Source organism: Maylandia zebra, unplaced genomic scaffold, assembly GCF_041146795.1.
Source record: "Maylandia zebra isolate NMK-2024a unplaced genomic scaffold, Mzebra_GT3a scaffold11, whole genome shotgun sequence".
Classification (NCBI taxonomy): domain Eukaryota; kingdom Metazoa; phylum Chordata; class Actinopteri; order Cichliformes; family Cichlidae; genus Maylandia; species Maylandia zebra.
In genome coordinates this window covers 3,338,471-3,356,693 of record NW_027490041.1, presented here as the reverse complement: position 1 = coordinate 3,356,693, position 18,223 = coordinate 3,338,471, and the positions used below count along the sequence as shown (strand labels likewise).

General features: G+C 42.1%; 1 protein-coding gene across 1 annotated transcript; it reads left to right on the top strand.

Annotated features, from left to right (window-relative positions):
- The first annotated feature begins 9,953 nt into the window (after nt 1-9,953).
- LOC143415943 (uncharacterized) lies at nt 9,954-17,710 on the top strand. Its single transcript, XM_076881331.1, has 4 exons — nt 9,954-10,356; nt 12,621-12,726; nt 15,516-16,280; nt 16,606-17,710. Exons 2-4 carry the CDS (start codon nt 12,709-12,711, stop codon nt 17,296-17,298), a joined length of 1,476 nt encoding a protein of 491 aa, XP_076737446.1. The 5' UTR covers nt 9,954-10,356; nt 12,621-12,708; the 3' UTR covers nt 17,299-17,710.
- Nucleotides 17,711-18,223: the final 513 nt, after the last annotated feature.

Genomic DNA, 18,223 nt, shown 5'->3' with positions numbered 1-18,223 from the left:
ACAGAGCTTTGATTGGAGACACAGCTGAGCGTTTTGCATTTTGCATAATTAATTACATAATTAATGATGTAACCATAATTAAATGGTTACATCATCTTTAAAGTCCCCAGAGATCAGGAAAAGGGCCTGAGGGTGCTGTGTTTGGAGTCTGCTGGTTACAGTGTGCAGGACCTCACAGGCTGCTGCAGCGTTAGCAGAGGGCGGGACATACACAGCTATCATAATCACGTGTGTAAACTCTCGTGGTAGATAGTACGGTCTCATGCTAACCGCTAGCAGCTCAATGTCCTTACAGCATAGCGTCTCTTTGATAGAGAAATGCCCAGAGTTACACCATCTATCGTTCACAAACACAGCCAGACCCCCTCCTCCCTTCTTACCACTCTCCGCTGTTCTGTCATAAGAGGCTCAGCAGCTAAAGCAGCACACCTGGGTCTCCCAGCCTATTAAAAGCAGCCCTTTGCTTCACCTGCTTCACTAAACATTATTATTTTAAGCAGAGTGCTGTGATTTATGTAGGCATTGCTGTGTGACAGGATGACTTTTCTTGCACACCCACCAAATGAGGGCGCACATGCTTCCACGCCCACTGGTGACTGCACACATCCTTTCAAGGAAGCATTTCATTCATCCCTAACAAATGGAACAAAACACTGTGCAGCGTGTTCAGGTTTGAACGTGGCCCTGGCCTCTCTCTGCATCCACCTGGCACATGCAACACACATCCACTCCCTGCTGAACTGCTTGTATTTGATGTGTTGAAGTTTTGGTAAAGTTTGAATAAATTCCACTTTATTTATAGGAACATTTCATCTGTGGACTCCTGCTTCCCCTCTCCTTGAGCCAGTTTGTGACGGGAACATGACATAAGAAAAGTAATTTATCCCTTTTTGATTCTGTGTATCTGGCGCTCATCCAGTGAGTTCACACTTGGCAGAAACAGACTGAATTTGTCTGGAGAACTTTGGCTTCAGCCAAGTTAGATAAACACACTGTGTCTCTGTCAAAACAGCAGTGTAGTTGTGGCACCCCTGTGAGGGAATGAGCACATGAATATTATTTTGTGTAAAACACTCATGTAACGGGACATTTTTCATTGCTATATGTATTTATTTTCAGTTTCTTTAAGAGGATAGAAAATCCATGTAACAGGGATTCATTTTATGTTAGAAAGCAGTGAGGGCGGAACTTTGGTGCTTGCTCCGGGGTTTCGGGGAGCAGTAAGTGGAGCCCACCTTCCGCTGCTTCCTCAGACACGTTCTGGAGGAAAGCAGAGACGCATCGTGTCTTCCTTACTCTGCTCTTCACCTGCTTTTACAGGTCGGTACACGGTGCTCGCACCGAAAATGTTGTTTATTGTCACCATGGTTACCCACGTTAATGTGAATGGGAGAGTTAAGGCGGTCCGCCAAAGTTATTTATATGTAAACACGGGAGAAAACCAGAGGAGTGTCCCGCGCGACCGCACCGCGAGCCCGCTCGTTAGGTGGAGCGCTCGTGAAGCAGAGTCAGTGCGCTCCTATGCTCTGTGCAAACGTGTTGTAATGCTCCAATCAAATCAGTTCTGTGAGATGTGAATGTTAATAGTTCTGTTAAAGTGACTGAGTAGATTAGCTAGTGTAACACAAGCACTCTGAGCAACTCTGTGTAGCTAACAGAGGCATTCATGGGTTGATTAAACAAGCTGTGTTTCATGATGCACTAACGGTGTGTTCACACCGAACACGATAGAGGCAGGCGGAGCGTCAGGCTTACATGTAAAGTCAATGGAAAGGCGCGCTGACCCGCGATTGCGGCTCCCGCGAAAATTCGGAAGCAGATTTGCGTCGCCAAAACGCCAGAAACGCGCGTGAGTGTAGCGCGTTTCAGGCGTTTGACTCGCGAAAAAAACCACGCGCGTGAGTTTGTGTGTTGCATTTTGTGCATACACGCGTTTCGCGTCCCCCGCTCGAGTTGGAAAAATCTCAACTCCAGCGTAAAATCGCGCCGCGACAACCAATCAGGAGCCTGGTGACGTGGCTGTTACCTAGTTCAAAGGGGCAGATCCAGCCAAAGCTAATCAATGCCGTAGCAAACAACCCGGAGCCGTACGACACCAGCTGCCTTCTGGACCGAGACAGGAATATAAAGGACCGAGCTTGGAGGAAGATATGTGAAGAGATCGGGCAACCTGGTAAGTTCATTCATTTCTCTTAAGTTTTCTCTCAAGTTTTCACTGACCCGGGGAAGCCGCACAAAAGCTAGCAAGCCACCGCTATTTTCCCACTGACGTACAAATACCGTTCTGCTTTTAGGCATGTTGTCATTTAAGAATATATTTTATTGTTTATTAATAAACAGCACACAGTGGTCCCGCTGTTCATCCGTCACTGCCTCTTTTTTTATTTTATTTTTTCTGCACAGTACAGCATTGCATTCTGCAGCCTGATTGACAAATCTCCTCCGTGTCGTGTCTCCTGCGCTTGCCAAATTTATCATGTTTGGTTTTGATAACCATCACGTCCAATAAAGAAAACAGCACAAAAACACCCATAACTATGAGCCTCATTCGGAAATAGACACCTGCACCGCGAGGGAAAAAGGCGCACGAAAGTGGCAGGCAGATGAAGACAAACGGCGGCATAATAATACTTTTACGTTTTGCAATCTACAAAGGTTTGCACTTTGAGAATCAATTGTGAGAACTGTGACCAATGTTCATGTGTGTGTGTGTGGAAAAAAAGTGTATAAAGTGCGTGGCCAGGGGCTAGTTATTCTGAGAACCCCTGATTATATCCTGTCTTTGTTTTTTTTCAATGTTGAAATTAAAATCTAGTAGCAGCCTTCTCATTTCTTTGTGTTTTGTGCTGTTTTACAGGCCCACAGGGGAGGACGGCTCCGAGGCACCGATTATTTTTGTGATTAGTCGACTAATCAGATCATCATCCATTGGACGTAAAACTACAGCTTATTGCACCAGCAGCATCTGCTCTTATATAACTATCATTAGCTTACAGCTTTAAGTGTTTCAGGTCTGTGCTAACTAAAAATAAAGACAAGATGATCGTTTATTAAATTTTAATGAAATTTGCAGATTGTTTCGGTGAAGTTTAATAAACTCCTTGCTATCTAAAATATAACAGGACACCGGAGTAAATTCTGGAGCATCTCACACTTCTGATAATCAGCTGTCTGCTTGACGTTTATTCAGCTGTGTAAAAACTATAACTTTAATCCCAGACAAACTGATTTACTCAGGAAATAAAATACTAAAAAAAATGCCAACCAATAACATTTTAAGTTATCTAAGTGACTCGTATATATTTAACCTGAGTAGCGAAAGACGGCGGTGGGTTTGAAAACGATTTGCGGGGAGTCCGGTGTTCTCACTGCGCTAGTGACCTAGCCCCCGGCTAGCTATCGAGCTAGTGGGTAACAGATGTCTCCGAAAACGTCGGAGCGCTTTTGAAAATATGTCCTGATAAACTGAGCAGATATTTGAGGTTTACACAGCTACATTCCTGCCTGAAAATATGGTAAACGTTTATTTTGTGACCCAGAAAGAATAATAAGAGTAACATTAAAACTAACTAGCTCCGCCATTGTTGGAAACTGCGCTGGGCCGCGCTATGAATTCTGGGACACAGCTGCTGCTTCTTCTTCTTCGGGGTTTAACGGCAGCTGACACATTTCCAGTTCACGCGCGTTAAAATATGATATTTTGGGGCGCGGGGGATTTTTCTTGGACACGCGTAGAGGTTGCGAATGTGCAGGCGTCAAGTTAGGGGCGTTTTGGGATTTTTTCACGCGCCCATCGCGTTCGGTGTGAACACACGGTTAATAGTGATTTTGCCAGTAAATTACTGGAGGGAACAAATGTAATGTATTTACCAATGCTGTTATTGAATAGAACTGTTTAGCCAGTAAGACACTGCAGAAGACAATGTGATGTGTTTATTGATATGATAAAAGGATGTAGCTGTTATGGAAAGAAGTGTGAACTTGAGAAACTGAACCAGTTAAAAAGAGTATATTTCACTGATGTTGTGAAATAAGTAAATGTAATTGATGTGAATGAGGAAGCAGCTGAACAGTATATTGAAAGCTCATGTTTAGTGTTTTCTAGCATTTATTTGTGTGAAATAAATCAGACTCAGACACGTTCTGGAGGAAAGCAGAGACGCATCGTGTCTTCCTTACTCTGCTCTTCACCTGCTTTTACAGGTAACATATTTGTCATCGAGGTCTTCATCCTTGGGACCTGTAACATAGTAACTTCTTCATTGTTATACTTCTATAGTTTTCCCATTTTGTGAGCTGTGGATGTGGAAAGTGTCTCAGTGACACATCCACATGAAAACGGCGTTACCTTCGTTCATTTGCACGTCAAATGAACGAGCTGTTTGGACTTTAACGTCACAGCTGATGCTTCGATACTCGAACTCAAGAGTTCAGCTTCCACTCAGAGGTACAAGTACACACAGCAAAGATAAACGTGTACACAAGGTGGAACCCACAAGTGCACAGCTCCGACCAGAGATGGGAAGTAATCAGATTACTTTTTTCAAGAAACGAGTAAAGTGAGGGATTACTATTGCAAAAAAGGTAATTAGATTACTGTTACTTTCCCGTAAGCACGCTGCGTTACTGCGTTACTAAAACCGCAGCTGTGTGCAGATGAACAATGGATAATCTATCGAGTGTGGAGAGAGTGTGAGCGTGCAGCGTTTAAAGCGTGGAAGCACTGACCTTACTTTGAGTTTGACTCTGTAAAAAGTGACAAAAACATTAGCATCCGCTGTTCACTGCGTGGGAAGACAACATGCTCACTCACTATGTGTTAATGGGCATGCTTATTTATAACTTTGATAAAATGTCATAAAAATAATTCCATGCCAGCTCACCATTGGTGATCAGGTAGTTTCTGTTCCAGTTCCAGTCCCATAAATCATGAAGCTTGCTGCCAGAAAAGCTTCAAATCTCCTTTGAAAGCTGTTTGTGGTCTTGATTGTGGGAGCTTCAGTTGTCTGACTCCAGCTGCCACACAGTGCTCACTGATATCATTTGCAAAAACCCCAGTGTGACAATATTTATCAGTGAAGCAGAAATCAGGAAGTGACGACTTTTCTTTGAACATTTGCTAAGGCTAAGCTGTGCTTTCTACCACAGTTGGGAATTTCCTGGTTTACAACAAATTATTGTGTCAACACCGCATAAGATTTCAAACTACAGGAAAATCACTGGAGTTATAAGAGGCAGACAACGACACACACACCACATGCATGCTGTTGCTATTTATTGTGGATTAACCTGTCAAGGGCAAGAACAAAATAATTCTGCCTCAAATACAGGAAATCATAGCTTTCCTGTATTTCCTCCATTGTTGGCATGCTGGTTAGTGCTGTTGCTCCACAGTAAGAAGGTCCTGGGCTAAATTATCCATGAATGTAAACGGCTGTGTGTTTCTATCTGATAGACTGGTGAGCTGTCCAGGGTGTACCCTGTCTGGTAACCTATCACTTCAGGGTTATTTCCCAGCCCTGCTGCAACCAGGATAGAGATTGGAGGATGGTAGTTGTTGTAGACCCATTCAATTTCAATTGAAGGATTAAAATGTTCCAGGAGCTCAACTTACTCCATCTGAACATGTTTCAATCGTGTTTTATGAACACAACATGCAGCTTTACTGAATATGAAAAGGTTGTGTTGATTTAACTCAGTTGTTTAAGTTTCTGCCAAAGCAAAACCTTTGTGTGCAACCAGTGTCCACTATTGAATCAAGTAAATCCAACATGTTTTTGTCAGTGCAAAAGGAGTTACGGTGCCTGTATTCCTGCACAATATTGTCCCGGGAGGGAGGAAAACTTTCTGGTGAAGTTTTGGTTGATTTTTGGGTTTTGCTTGACACTAGGTTGATTTTATCAGTGAGGTTTGGATTGTTTTCTTTCTCTAAGAGAGAGAAAGATGGTTTTATGCTTGGACATGTTTGCAATGGGCCCCAGTATTTGTTACTTTATTAGTATTTTATTGGTTGCGTTTGTTTGTGCTTTTGTTACAGTGCACTGAGATAAGAACATCTGAGAGGTGTGATCCACCGGTGGTGATATTTTGGTATTTTGTGAGTTCCCGATTTAACAAATCAGCTCTTTAATCCAGACCTGAGAGGTTGAACTTTAAAGCGCTATAAAATATTCTTACTGGAAACAGTGGCAAAGTGTTTTTCTCCATGATTATAATGGGCTTGGGAGAAATTCACTTATATGTGACATTGATCACATGAGAAGTCCTGAGCCTAAAAGGATTGCAGCGAGTCAATCCAGTCCAAAAACAAGGAGCTGTTTTCCTTTAAAATGATGACGTCATCTTGCTGGTGATGGAGGCTCGAATAGGCTGCGCGTGAGACTCCATTATCAGCAATATCTGGTATGAATGTGTGTGGATGTATGCATGTGACTGGACTGTGATGGACTGACGACTAAAAGTTTAACTGACTTGATACTGAGACAAAAACGGTGCCGACTTTAGGATTAGTGAATGTCCACAACAATTCACCCAGCCTGTAGAAGAAGGTAGTGATGTGACGTTCTGTATCGAGGCTTCGGAGCGTGTGTCGAGTAATGGAGGGGGCGTTTCCGCGAAGCGCGTATCGAGGCTTGCTTCATTTGTGGGAGGAGCTGAAAATGATGACGTCCGAAGCCTCGCTGCCCGGCTGTACCACGTGACTGGTTCATGAAGCGGTTCGAACTTTGCCGCGAGATATGACAGCGATATAAACCCTCAGACTTCATTCAAAAATGTGGGTGTTTGATGGAGAGTTGCGGTTAGTGAGAGTTTGGAGACAGTTTGGAGGTTTATGAGAGTGAGGAGAGAAAGTCAGGAGAGAATGGAGCCAGCTAAGAAGAGGAGGATGTCCTCCCCTGTGTGGGAACATTTTGATCTTATTCCTCCCAACAAGGTATGTAAATTTCTACAGAAGATGTATTTTCATAATACTGATGGTGCAATACAATTTATGTTGAGCTGTCTCTACTTTTGTACAAGGTGAAGTGTTTGCTATGTGCCAGGGAGCTGGGCTATAACAACAACACCTCATCCATGCTTAGGCACTACAGAGCTTTGCATGTGAATAAGGGGGACACCGATTGTGGAGCAAGACCAGGTGAGCCATCAAATGCAATGATAATATAGCATGCAGTAATGTTACTAAATGATATAACAATATTATACAACTGTTATAAGTTACATGTGTGATATTTATATTTGTGCTTTATCTTTATTGTCTTTCCTCAGGAGAACAATCTCAAATAGATGAAGACCTGGTTACCATGGTGATTGAGGACTCACAGCCATTTAGCATTGTGGAGGACAAAGGATTCAAAAGATTTGTGAAATCATTAAATCCTAGCTATGTTCTCCCCACTAAAAGGTCATAAAAGCAGTGAAAATTTAGTTTTTACAGAATAAAATGTGAACAGGCAGGAGTGTGTAGCTGTCCATACCTCAACGTTACAAAAGCACAACTACTGTCCACACCCCAACCACACCTCACCTCACAGTAAATGATCATTTCCATTTTAAGCATGTCCAAATAATCATTTTCCATACTGCCAGTATAAATATACACAGTATACTGCCATCACTACAATATACATGTTTTACACACTCCTTTTGTTGTTGACATTTACAGGCTGTGTGCAAAAGGCCACACTCTTCAAATTCATGCCAGCTATTATTTTTACGTCCAGTAGGTGTCCTGCTAGAGCAAATAAAGCTTCATGAAGCTTCGTGTTGGGGTGAACCAATTGGATGAAAAGCTTCAGTGCTTCATGGGGCTTCATCTGCCCATCACTAGAAGAAGGGTGGAGGTTTTGTCTTGCTTTGTTTTTGCAGGAGCAGAAGGATGACAGAGACTAAAGGGGGAGGCTGTAGCTTCACATGAGTGTGAGCTGCTGATTGAACCCTTTGGTTGCTAATGTTGAGTCACTGATGTTTGCATTAAGAAAATTGTGTTTTATTAGCTGTGTTTTAATTAAGGTATCACATTATATTGTTGGGAATGTTAAATGCTAAAGTGAAGAAAAGCTTTGATTTCACTCATGACTGAACATGTTATTATTAACCATAGCAGGCCACTGTAAAGAGTCAATTAACTGTTATAGAGGAAAAAAGGCCAAAAACTCTGTTAATACCTATGAATAACAGGGAATGATAGACTTGTCACATTCAAAATAGAGATATGTAATAACAAACACGGGTCCATGTCATTTAGGTTCTCCATTGAAATAGTCAATCATTTAGAAAAGTAGAATATATCTCAACGCTGTTTCTCAATAATATTAAAAACCTAAAAACTATTGTTGTAGAAGATAGAAGTCACTGTGACAGCCCTCTGACTGTGGAGGACGTTTGTAATCTTATTTCTGCACTTAAGGCCAACAAATCTGCTGGCACAGATGGTTTAACTGCAGAGTTTTATGAATCATTTTCGAATCTCCTGGCTCCGTTCTTACTGCAGCTTTTCATAGGAAGTGTAGAGAATAACATCCTCCCTCCTACTCTTACTCAGGGTCTCATAACACTTATTCCAAAGCCAAACAAAGACTTACTTCTTATTGATAATTGGAGACCCATCTGTCTGCTCAATGATGACTATGAGATTATGGCTTTAGTACTTGCTAACAGAATGAAAGAGTTCTTGGACACAATTATCGATGAGACACAATCAGGCTTTATGAGAAACAGACACCTTTCTAAGAACATGAGACTGGTTTTAGATCTACTTGATTACTCTGATTTGGTATCTGACTATAGCTTCATTCTCTTCCTGGATTTTTAAAAGGCTTTTGATACAATTGAACATCAATTTATTTTCCACTCTTTGGAAAAATTTGGCATTTTTCTGTAAAGCTATCAAAACCTTGTACACGAATGGCAATAGCTCAATTAAAATGATTAAGACTCCACCCCGAGATTTGACCTGTTATACAAGGAATCAGCACAGCTGATAAGGAGCTCATCATCAGCCAGCTAGCTGATGACACCACACTCTTCTTGAAGAATGCAAATCAAATCTGTCCAGCCCTTGGTGTTATTAGTGATTTCTCTGAGGCATGTTAATACTTTTAGCTATTTTATATCCATAAATGTAAGTTTATTAATAAAACACCATATTTCTGCCGTTTTATAAGGATATGAATTGTACATACAATCAATTTCAGACTCAACCAACAAAAAGCCTCTCAGAACAATATTTATATTGTAACAGTTGCTATTGTAATGCAGTGTATCACCACATGGCGGCGCCTCCTGTCTCACGACTGGTGTCACCCCCTTTTTGTTCTTCTTCGCACTCCTCCTGTAATGGATGCTCCCGTGTGTACACGGACTAGTGTGCTCTTTAGTAATGTGTGGTAGAGGTAGCACTTTTATTTTTGATATTGTAAATAAATGAGTACTTTTTGGAAAGTCAGAAGCTGTTGCTCATTTGCTATCCACCTGCACACCTCCGCGGCTGGCTTCATCTCCACTGCACGTTACAACTGGCGCCCGAAGTTTTTCCCCTTGGACTTCAGACGATTTTTGCATCCCGCCGAGGATTCTTCTCTTCTAGCACGTGAACTGTCTCGGAAATCCCCCCAGTTTTGCGGACGCTCGGACGTTTTCTCCAGCCATGGCTGCAGCCTCAGCTCAGGTGGGACCCGACTAATTTCTGGATACCGTGGTGTGCCGCTGCTCCGCTTGGGAGAAAGAAAAGGAGAGAAGCTGACTCCGCGACGCGAATGGACTCCGTGGATTTGTTATTTGTTGTTGGTTTCGTCTTCTAAGGATTAATTCTTCTGTGGAGAGCCTGGACATGAACATTTCTGCTGGCTTTTCATTCCCCTTTCCCTCTGCTGAGACTGACTGTAGCACATGTAAGTGATAGCTTGGCCGACTACAACCGTTGGTGCTGGTCTTCGGCTCAGTATAACGAAAGAACTTAAAACTAATCTTGCATTGAGCTCTAGTGTTGCAGACATGCTATTGTAATAACATGGTTCTGATCACTCCAGTCTAATTTCAGTTGTTGGGCGAAATTTTATATGTGGTTTTTCTAAATTTAATCTTGAACGCATTTTTGCAGTTTTGTCTTTCTAGTCTGACCTAACTGACTCTTTTACTGCTATATCAATAACTGTGCTGTGAGCAATAAAGTTCGATTTAAAAAAAGGTACGTTCTAAACGAAGCTTCAGACGTCACTGATCACGTGACTCTGGCCAAACGAATCAAGCCTCGACACGGTGCTTCTGAAGCAGCGCGTTGATCTTTCTGACACACGCACCGGAGCGTCAGCTTCAAGCGGACCATCACTACTTCTCACATCTAAAGGTGTCAAGGTAACTTTGAACTGAGTTCAGTCAATCTGGAGTTTTTCCAAGTTTTCTGTTGCTCTCTGTGAGAGAAGAGCGTTAAAGGCGGGGCTCTCCAGAGTCCAGCAAAACAGGAAACCACAGCTGGGTGTGTGTAAGTGTGTAAACCAATAGAATGCATCGTGGTGGGGGGGGCATCACGGGCATTGGCAAGACAAAAATAAAAGAATCGGTCGTACCCATGCTTCCCCGACGTCATGCCAGCGCATATTGGGAAATTCGTAGGCACCGATCGGTTTTCTATCAGCCATTTGCTGGGAGTAAGGGCGCCCTCCGTTTGCGAGGTGCGCCTGCTGCTGGCGGCACAGGGAGGAGAGGGCGGGGCGGCGGGGAGTCTCTGGCTGGCTGGAGCGGCATCTAATAACCAACTCGCAAAACAAAATAAAAACAACAAACAGATATTATGATACAGACTTATAATCTGCACCGATGTTTTTTCTACATTCTATAAAGTGAGCGCGAGAGCCCTCGGTGCGCCTGCGCGCTGCTGAAGTCAAAGTAAACTTTATTGTCATCTCCGCTACAGACAGTCCAGCATATAGAGAGACGAGACGACGAGGCTGCAGTTACAGCGGTGCAAGTAAACAAACAATAAATATAAGAAGAGTAAGAAAATAAATCTACACTTTAGGACTCGGGGTAAAGGATCAATAACAATTTAAATTTATAATTTACAGTTTGATGATTTAAAGTCTCACACAACCCGTCAAAAGGGGCGGGGCCGGCTGCTTCCAAGTAGAGCACATTTCATTTATAATGATGTAAATCCAAGCCCATCATGGATTCACCATCTGAATCCTGGGTTGTGTGAAATCCCAGAAATCAACCTTAGACAAAGTGAATCTGTGAACTAAGGTCTGTTAGGTTAATTGTGCTGATCCTCGGGTTGGGGGATTTGTGTTTGTACTGGAGCGCAAAATTCAAACCAATGGAAGATGGACAACAAAAGTTCAAAGCCATCAGGTGCTCAGGTTAGAAAAAAGAGAAAAGATGCAGGTAAGCAGACGTGTGATTGGATAATGGCAGCTCATCCTGAACCAATCAGACTAAACTCCAAACAATACATTATGTTACAGATTTTAATATTAATTAGTCATTGTTACTTGTTGATTTGTCCTTTTCTCATTGTGTGACGAATTATGACGACTGTTTGGTAGCTGTTATTGTCTCTCTCTCTCTCTTCATGTGTGTTTCTCTGGTGAAACAATAGTTTTGTGTTAATGTTAGGGCTGCACGATTTTGCATAAAATGAGAATCACGATTTTTTGGCTTAGAATTGAGATCATGATTCTCTCATAACAATAAATAAACATAAAACAACAAATGTCTCACGTTTTGTTGTTGCAGCAAAACGTTGTCCTGCTTGAAATTCCGTCTCCACCGTTGCTCGACGCTGCGTGTACAGAGCAGGTAGTGCAACAATAGAAAAATAGTTGCGGGACGGCACTGTGTAGCGTTTGTCTAGGGTGTTGATCGTTTTCCTAAATCCCTCGTTTTGCACAGTGTTGATGGAGCCATATCTTTGGTCAGGTGATAAGTGATAGCCTCCGTGATGTCTTTGTGCCTGCGGGAGTTCGACGTGTATAGGGAAGCGCTGTATAAGGTTCCCGTTATTGATGTTTGGGTGGTTGACCGGGACGGATTTTCTCCTGTCACTTTCTCGTCATCCCTGACGTGCTCTCCGTTGTTGTTTCCCTGCTAATTTCAGCATCACAGCTTCTGTATCACGTGGTATAAGGCTCCGCCCTTGTCATTTGTTGAGCAGGAAGAGTGAGCGCTTGGTTTCATGCAGAGTACGTCCCGGATCAAAATGTGAAGTTTTACAAATCACCACTTCTTTAGTGAATATCATTTCAGTCTCAGACAATCTCGTTTCTCTTACAGAGGTTGAATGCACCTTCTGCGGATGGCGGTACCACACAGTGTGCGTGGACTTCCCCTGCACAGAAGGCAACTACAAATGCTGTGAATGCTAAATAAACAGAAACAAATGATCCCTGTTGTCTTTGCTTGATGATTGGTTTGAGTCTTGACAATCCACATTGCTGGCGTTGCATCTTTCAATGCCAGCAATGGCAGGTATCAGTGCTCAAACCTTTTGTGTTTGTTTCCAAGAAGTTGCCCACCGCGGGAAACAAAAATGTGTTCTTTTACTTGTCAGATGAACATATGAGACACTTTGACTCTTCAGTGCAGTGTGGAGCCTAACAAAGATCTGTTTTGTGTCCCAGCTGATCAGCAGGAGGAGGAGAGTCTGACGGAGCAGCAGAGGAACATTTTCAGCTACTTGGACTCAGCTCAGCCACTACAGAGGAAACAATGAGCTCAACACAGAAGGTGACAGACAGAGCAGGACCATATGACCAAAGATATTTATCACCATATACATTTGAACATTTGCCATAACGATGTAGCTGACGATAGAATTGACACCAGACAAAATACTTTACAGCTGCACACCTTTATTAAAAAGCCATCAATGTATTTTCACTGAAACAAGTAGCTGTTGTTTATGTGCATTAAAGTTATATAAAAATGTAACAGTGCAAATGCAAATTCCTCGCTGACAGTTTAACCAAAAGGCGTTTCCAGTGGAAACTGGCCGACACATCCTGAGCATAACCATGTATAATAGCCACTAAACTTCAGAAGAGGTTATACAGTCGTGGCCAAAAGGTTTGAGAATTGCATAAATATTGGAACCTGGAGAAGTTGCTGCTTAAGTTTTTATAATAGCATTTTGCCTGCACTCCAGAATGTTATGAGGAGTGATCAGATGAACTGCATCGTCCTTCTTTGCCATGAAAACGAACTTAATCCCCAAAAAGCCTTACCACTGCATTTCATTGCTGTCATCAAAGGACCTGCTGAGACCATTTCAGTGATCGTCTTCTTAACTCAGGTGAGAATGTTGGCGAGCACGAGGCTGGAGATCATCATGGCTGTATCCCGATTCAGGTTCTGCAGCTTTAAAGTCCTCAAGGGCCGCGTACTCAAAGACCGCTAAGGCCGAAGTGCGAGGCTCGTAGGCTCGTGAAATGGGACGTCTAGCCTCCGTCGCGCTGCCCAGGTTGCCTAGCAACCATGATACTAACAGCTGGAAACGTTTCATACAGCTTTGTTTGACAGAAATGAAGGAGAACATATTTAGTTCATTTGTTTCTACATGAGCTCTGTGTGATTTGATGAGTATCTGAGGCTGAGACCACAGGACTGTGAAACATGATTGTTGGGCTTCATTTCTGTGCTGCTGGCTCTTCCTCCTCCTCTTCCTCACACACTGCTGAGTTTGTCCTGGTGGATCATCAGGGCTGCAAAGCCTCACAGATGATGTGCAGCAGTGGGTCCCTCAGTCTGTCCTCACTCTGGACACTTGCAGTCGTCACACATGGAAATCAAATGTGTGATAAGCTGCAGGATTCAAACACAAGTGTAACTTATAAACACACGTTCATACTTTTATTCCACAATCAGAGAGAAAGAAACAGAGAGAGAGTGCAGGACAGACAGACAGGTGACAGTCTCAGGTGTACACACTGCTACACAACAGCACCAGAGAAGCAGGATTTAGTGTTTGTGTTATTACGAGTGTAAACAAGAAGAGTTCCAGATGGTGCAGTGGACACATGTGTGACTGCTGTGATTAAAGCATCTTTCTTTCAGCTTAACGAGTGAACCGTCAGCTCGTTCAAACACACGTTAAAGTGCGTTTGGCTCGACACCACCGAACAGAGGCAGCAATATCACACACACAGCTAACATTAACAGTGCAGTGGATCCTGCTTGTGCCGTGATGTTCAGGACTGCAAACCGAGCAGCATCACTGACTTTCAGCTTGTTGTGTTTGTGGATATATGACTGACTTTAATTATCCACAAAATCATCACATTCTCTGTAAGATGAAGGTCGACTATTGAACGGCGTATATTTTAAAGGCTTTAAAACCAAGTTAACGCTGAAAGTACAAACATCACTAATGTCACATAACTCTGCCGACAAGGCATAGCTATGGCTATGAAATGCTCTTTGTGTATCACTTCTTCATTATGAAAGATGTCATTAATGCACTAGTAATGTCTCATCTGGAGTATTGTTCCATCATTTGGTCAGCAGCTAATAAGACAGATCTTAACAGACTTCAGTTAGTCCAGAATAAGGCGTCCAGATTAGTGTGAAGATGTTCATACTATACTAATATTGATAAAATGCATAATAACCTTTCTTGGCTTCCTGTACAGGCTAAAATATTCTATGGCTTACTTGTAGTTCTAAAGAAAGCAATTCTGTTAAACACACCACATTTATTCTGCTCAGCTGCAGTATCCAGATGAATTACATCATCATATTACACAGTTTTCAACAAACTGCAATTTAGTAAATGCTCGAGTTAAAAGTAACGTTTTGTAAAACTGTTACATTTAGAGCAACTTTTAAGTGGAATAAGTTGCCTTAAAAAATTAGAGAATTATTCAAAACTTCAATGAAGACTTAAAAGCCGATTTACAGAGCTTTTAGTTGTTGTAAATATTGTAAGACATGATTTGTTTTTGAAATTTGTGTAATGTGCCTCAATGTTATTATTATTATTATTATTATTATTGATTGCTTATATTTGAACAATTGTGAAACCTCACTGTGGATGTAAGAGTGAAATTATGTGGATATCTTGAATCCACTTTATTGTGTAATATTTTATGTGAGTATTTGACGGAAGACGAGCAACATCTGTTGTGGAAGCTAACGGGGTTCCTTTAGAATAAACAAACATAGGATTTATTATCACTGAATAATTCTGTATAAATCTATACAAATTATAGAAATATGTAATAGGAAACAACAAAATAATCTAAATTATAAAATAATGTGTGTGTGTGTGTGTGTGTGTGTGTGTACAATCAGGAGGGATGGGCATGATTTTAGTGTTTGAACAGTCATGAATTATCTTTAACAGCAGGTTGGATGTAATGTGTTAGAACTACCAGCAGGTGGGGATAAGAGACCTTTAAGGTGTTTGGTGCCACGCTCCACCTTCAGGTTTAAAACTAGTGTTAATGGAGTTTGAAGGTTGAGTTTGTTCCACGACTGCATTTCACTCACTGCCTCTGTTTGTATCTCTGTCACTGCAGGACCAACATGGAGCCAGAAGTCAGCGCTCTCAGGAGGCCGACAAACCTCACAGAAGAAAGGGAGAGAAAAAACACACCTGTGACGAGTGTGGGAAGGGTTTTACTGTGAGGGCTAAACTAAAACGGCATCAGGTCATCCACACTGGAGAGAGACCGTTCAGCTGTGACTTGTGTGGCAGAGCTTTTACTGACAGTAGCAACTTACAGAGGCATCTAGTTACCCACTCTGGAATTAAGGCATACAGCTGTGACGAGTGTGGGAAGGGTTTTACTGTGAGGGCTAAACTAAAACAGCATCAGGTCATCCACACTGGAGAGAGACCGTTCAGCTGTGACTTGTGTGGAAAGTCTTTTTCCTTAAAGGGTTCCCTAAAAAAACACCAGCTCATCCACAGTGGAGTTAAAGCGTACAGCTGTGATCAGTGTGGCAGAGCTTTTACTCACAGTAGCAGCTTACAGAGTCATCTAGTTACCCACTCTGGAATTAAGCCATACAGCTGTGACATCTGTGGAAAGACTTTCAGCCAGAGAGGGAGCCGAAATATACACCTACGCATTCACACCAGACATGATGTGTACTGCTGTGAACAGTGTGGCAAATACTTTACAACAGACGCAGACTTACAACGACACATGTTTACCCACACTGAGGAGAGACCTTATCAATGTGACCTGTGTGAGAAGACTTTTAAAGCTCCACATGACCTGAGACGACATCAACAGATCCACACCAGAAAGAGACTCTACAAGTGCAGCTACTGTGAGGTATGTATTTATATTGTTATCTTGTCATTTTAGCCTGACTGTTTGGAACAACTCTGCTCATTAAACTGTGTTAGCATGTTAGCAATTCTACTGCATGGAAAAGCAGCTCTGAGTGATTATTCAGATTTTCCTTTCAGTTATGATTTTAGTATTACTGTAGTATTATGGTGGTAGTATTGTAGTTATTGCAGCCCAGTAAACTGAGTGTGTTAACTGAAACAGTCAAATGTAGTTGGACGTCTGCAGAGATGCTCTTTATTTCAGGCGACGTTCAGGATACAAATGTTGAAGGACTGACTTACACTGTCTTTGTGTCTTTGTTTAGAAGCAGAGCCACACAGATGGATCCAGTTCTCAACCCTGTCATCACTGTGGTGGTGGGAAAGACTTTCATTGTGACCTCTGTGGAAAAACTTTCAGTCGGCAAAAGACCCTAAAAGTACATCAACGTAGACACACTGGAGACAAACTGAAATACTGCAAAGAATGTGGGAGAAGCTTCACCACACCAAGTGATTTAAAACAACATGAACTGATTCACAGTGGGGTTAAAAAGCACCTCTGTGATCAGTGTGGGTCATCCTTCACCACTGCAGGTGAGCTTAAATCACACAAACGAGTCCACACAGGAGAGAAACCACACAAGTGCAGACACTGTGACAGAAGCTTCTCACGGTCAGGTAGTCGTAACATTCATGAACGTGCACACATGGAAGGAAACTACAGCTGTGACCAGTGTGACAAGAGCTTCAGGAATCTCAGTTCATACTCTGCACACAAACGATCCCACGTTACTAATAAACTGTTTCACTGTTACCAATGTGCCCAAACATTCACCTCATTGTCTGCTCTGTGCAAACATCAGCGCGATCACTCAGGGCTGAAATCACTCCCATCACTGGATCACAGTGAATCTGAAGACACAGAAAGATCCTCTGGTTTCTGTGTCGGACTCAAAAAGCTTGAGATCAGGCTCCACAGAGTTCAGATAGAATCATTTAAACTTGTGTTGAACTGAACTGGTTGCTGGGATGAACTTCTACATAATACAGATCTACATGGGATCTTCTTTTCTGTTGTTTTACTGAGTCAGTTTTGTCCTTTTTTCTCTGTCCTGGTTTTGCTCGTCTGTAAATGATTGAAACTCAGTCAAATAGTTCATTGTTCTCCAGCAAAACGTTTTGGAAACTCATGTTTAACCTTTAAAACTCTGACATGTTTTAGCACACAAGGCTTCATCGGGGAGTTCACTCATGATTGGACCATGAGAACAAAGGTTTTTAGTTCTTTCAAAGAGAGTCTTGGAGATGTTTGATGTTTCTGTTTTTCTGAAACCACCTGAAAGAAAAACTATTTTTCTTGCTTTATGCAGTGTGGAAGTTTTTAATGTTTCTTCATCTGTGATGTTCTTGAATGTGTTCACGTGAAGATGGTACAAATAAACTGTCCTTTCAGCTTTAGCTCCTAATTTATTCATTATTTATGGATGTAGCACAGCAGCCGTCTCTTGATTAACACATGGCGGGCTCGGGATCTGATGGTGTCGTCTCCCTAATTTGCCCACTCAGTAAATCTCAGTCATGGCCAAGAAATTGAAATAAACCTTGTTTCCCTGCTGGATAGTGATCCACTGTAACTCTGCTCCTCCTTCCTGTTTAGGATTTCTGTGGCTGAAGTAAAATTCCCTCCATCCATCACTTATCCCAGCTAACCCAAAGTGAAATAAAGTTTTGCTCGTCTTAAAAAAGCATTACAATAATGGGCATTACCAATGCAAACTGAATGATACAGAAGATGAAAGAAGAGACTTTGATCAGTTAATAAAGCTCATGATCTGGATTCATTGTGGCTGCTACACAGATACTTCTGGGTCACTTCTCTCAGTTAGGAACCTTCCTCACCAAACTGACTGTTGGACCACACCCCTGGTTTCATGAGAAATT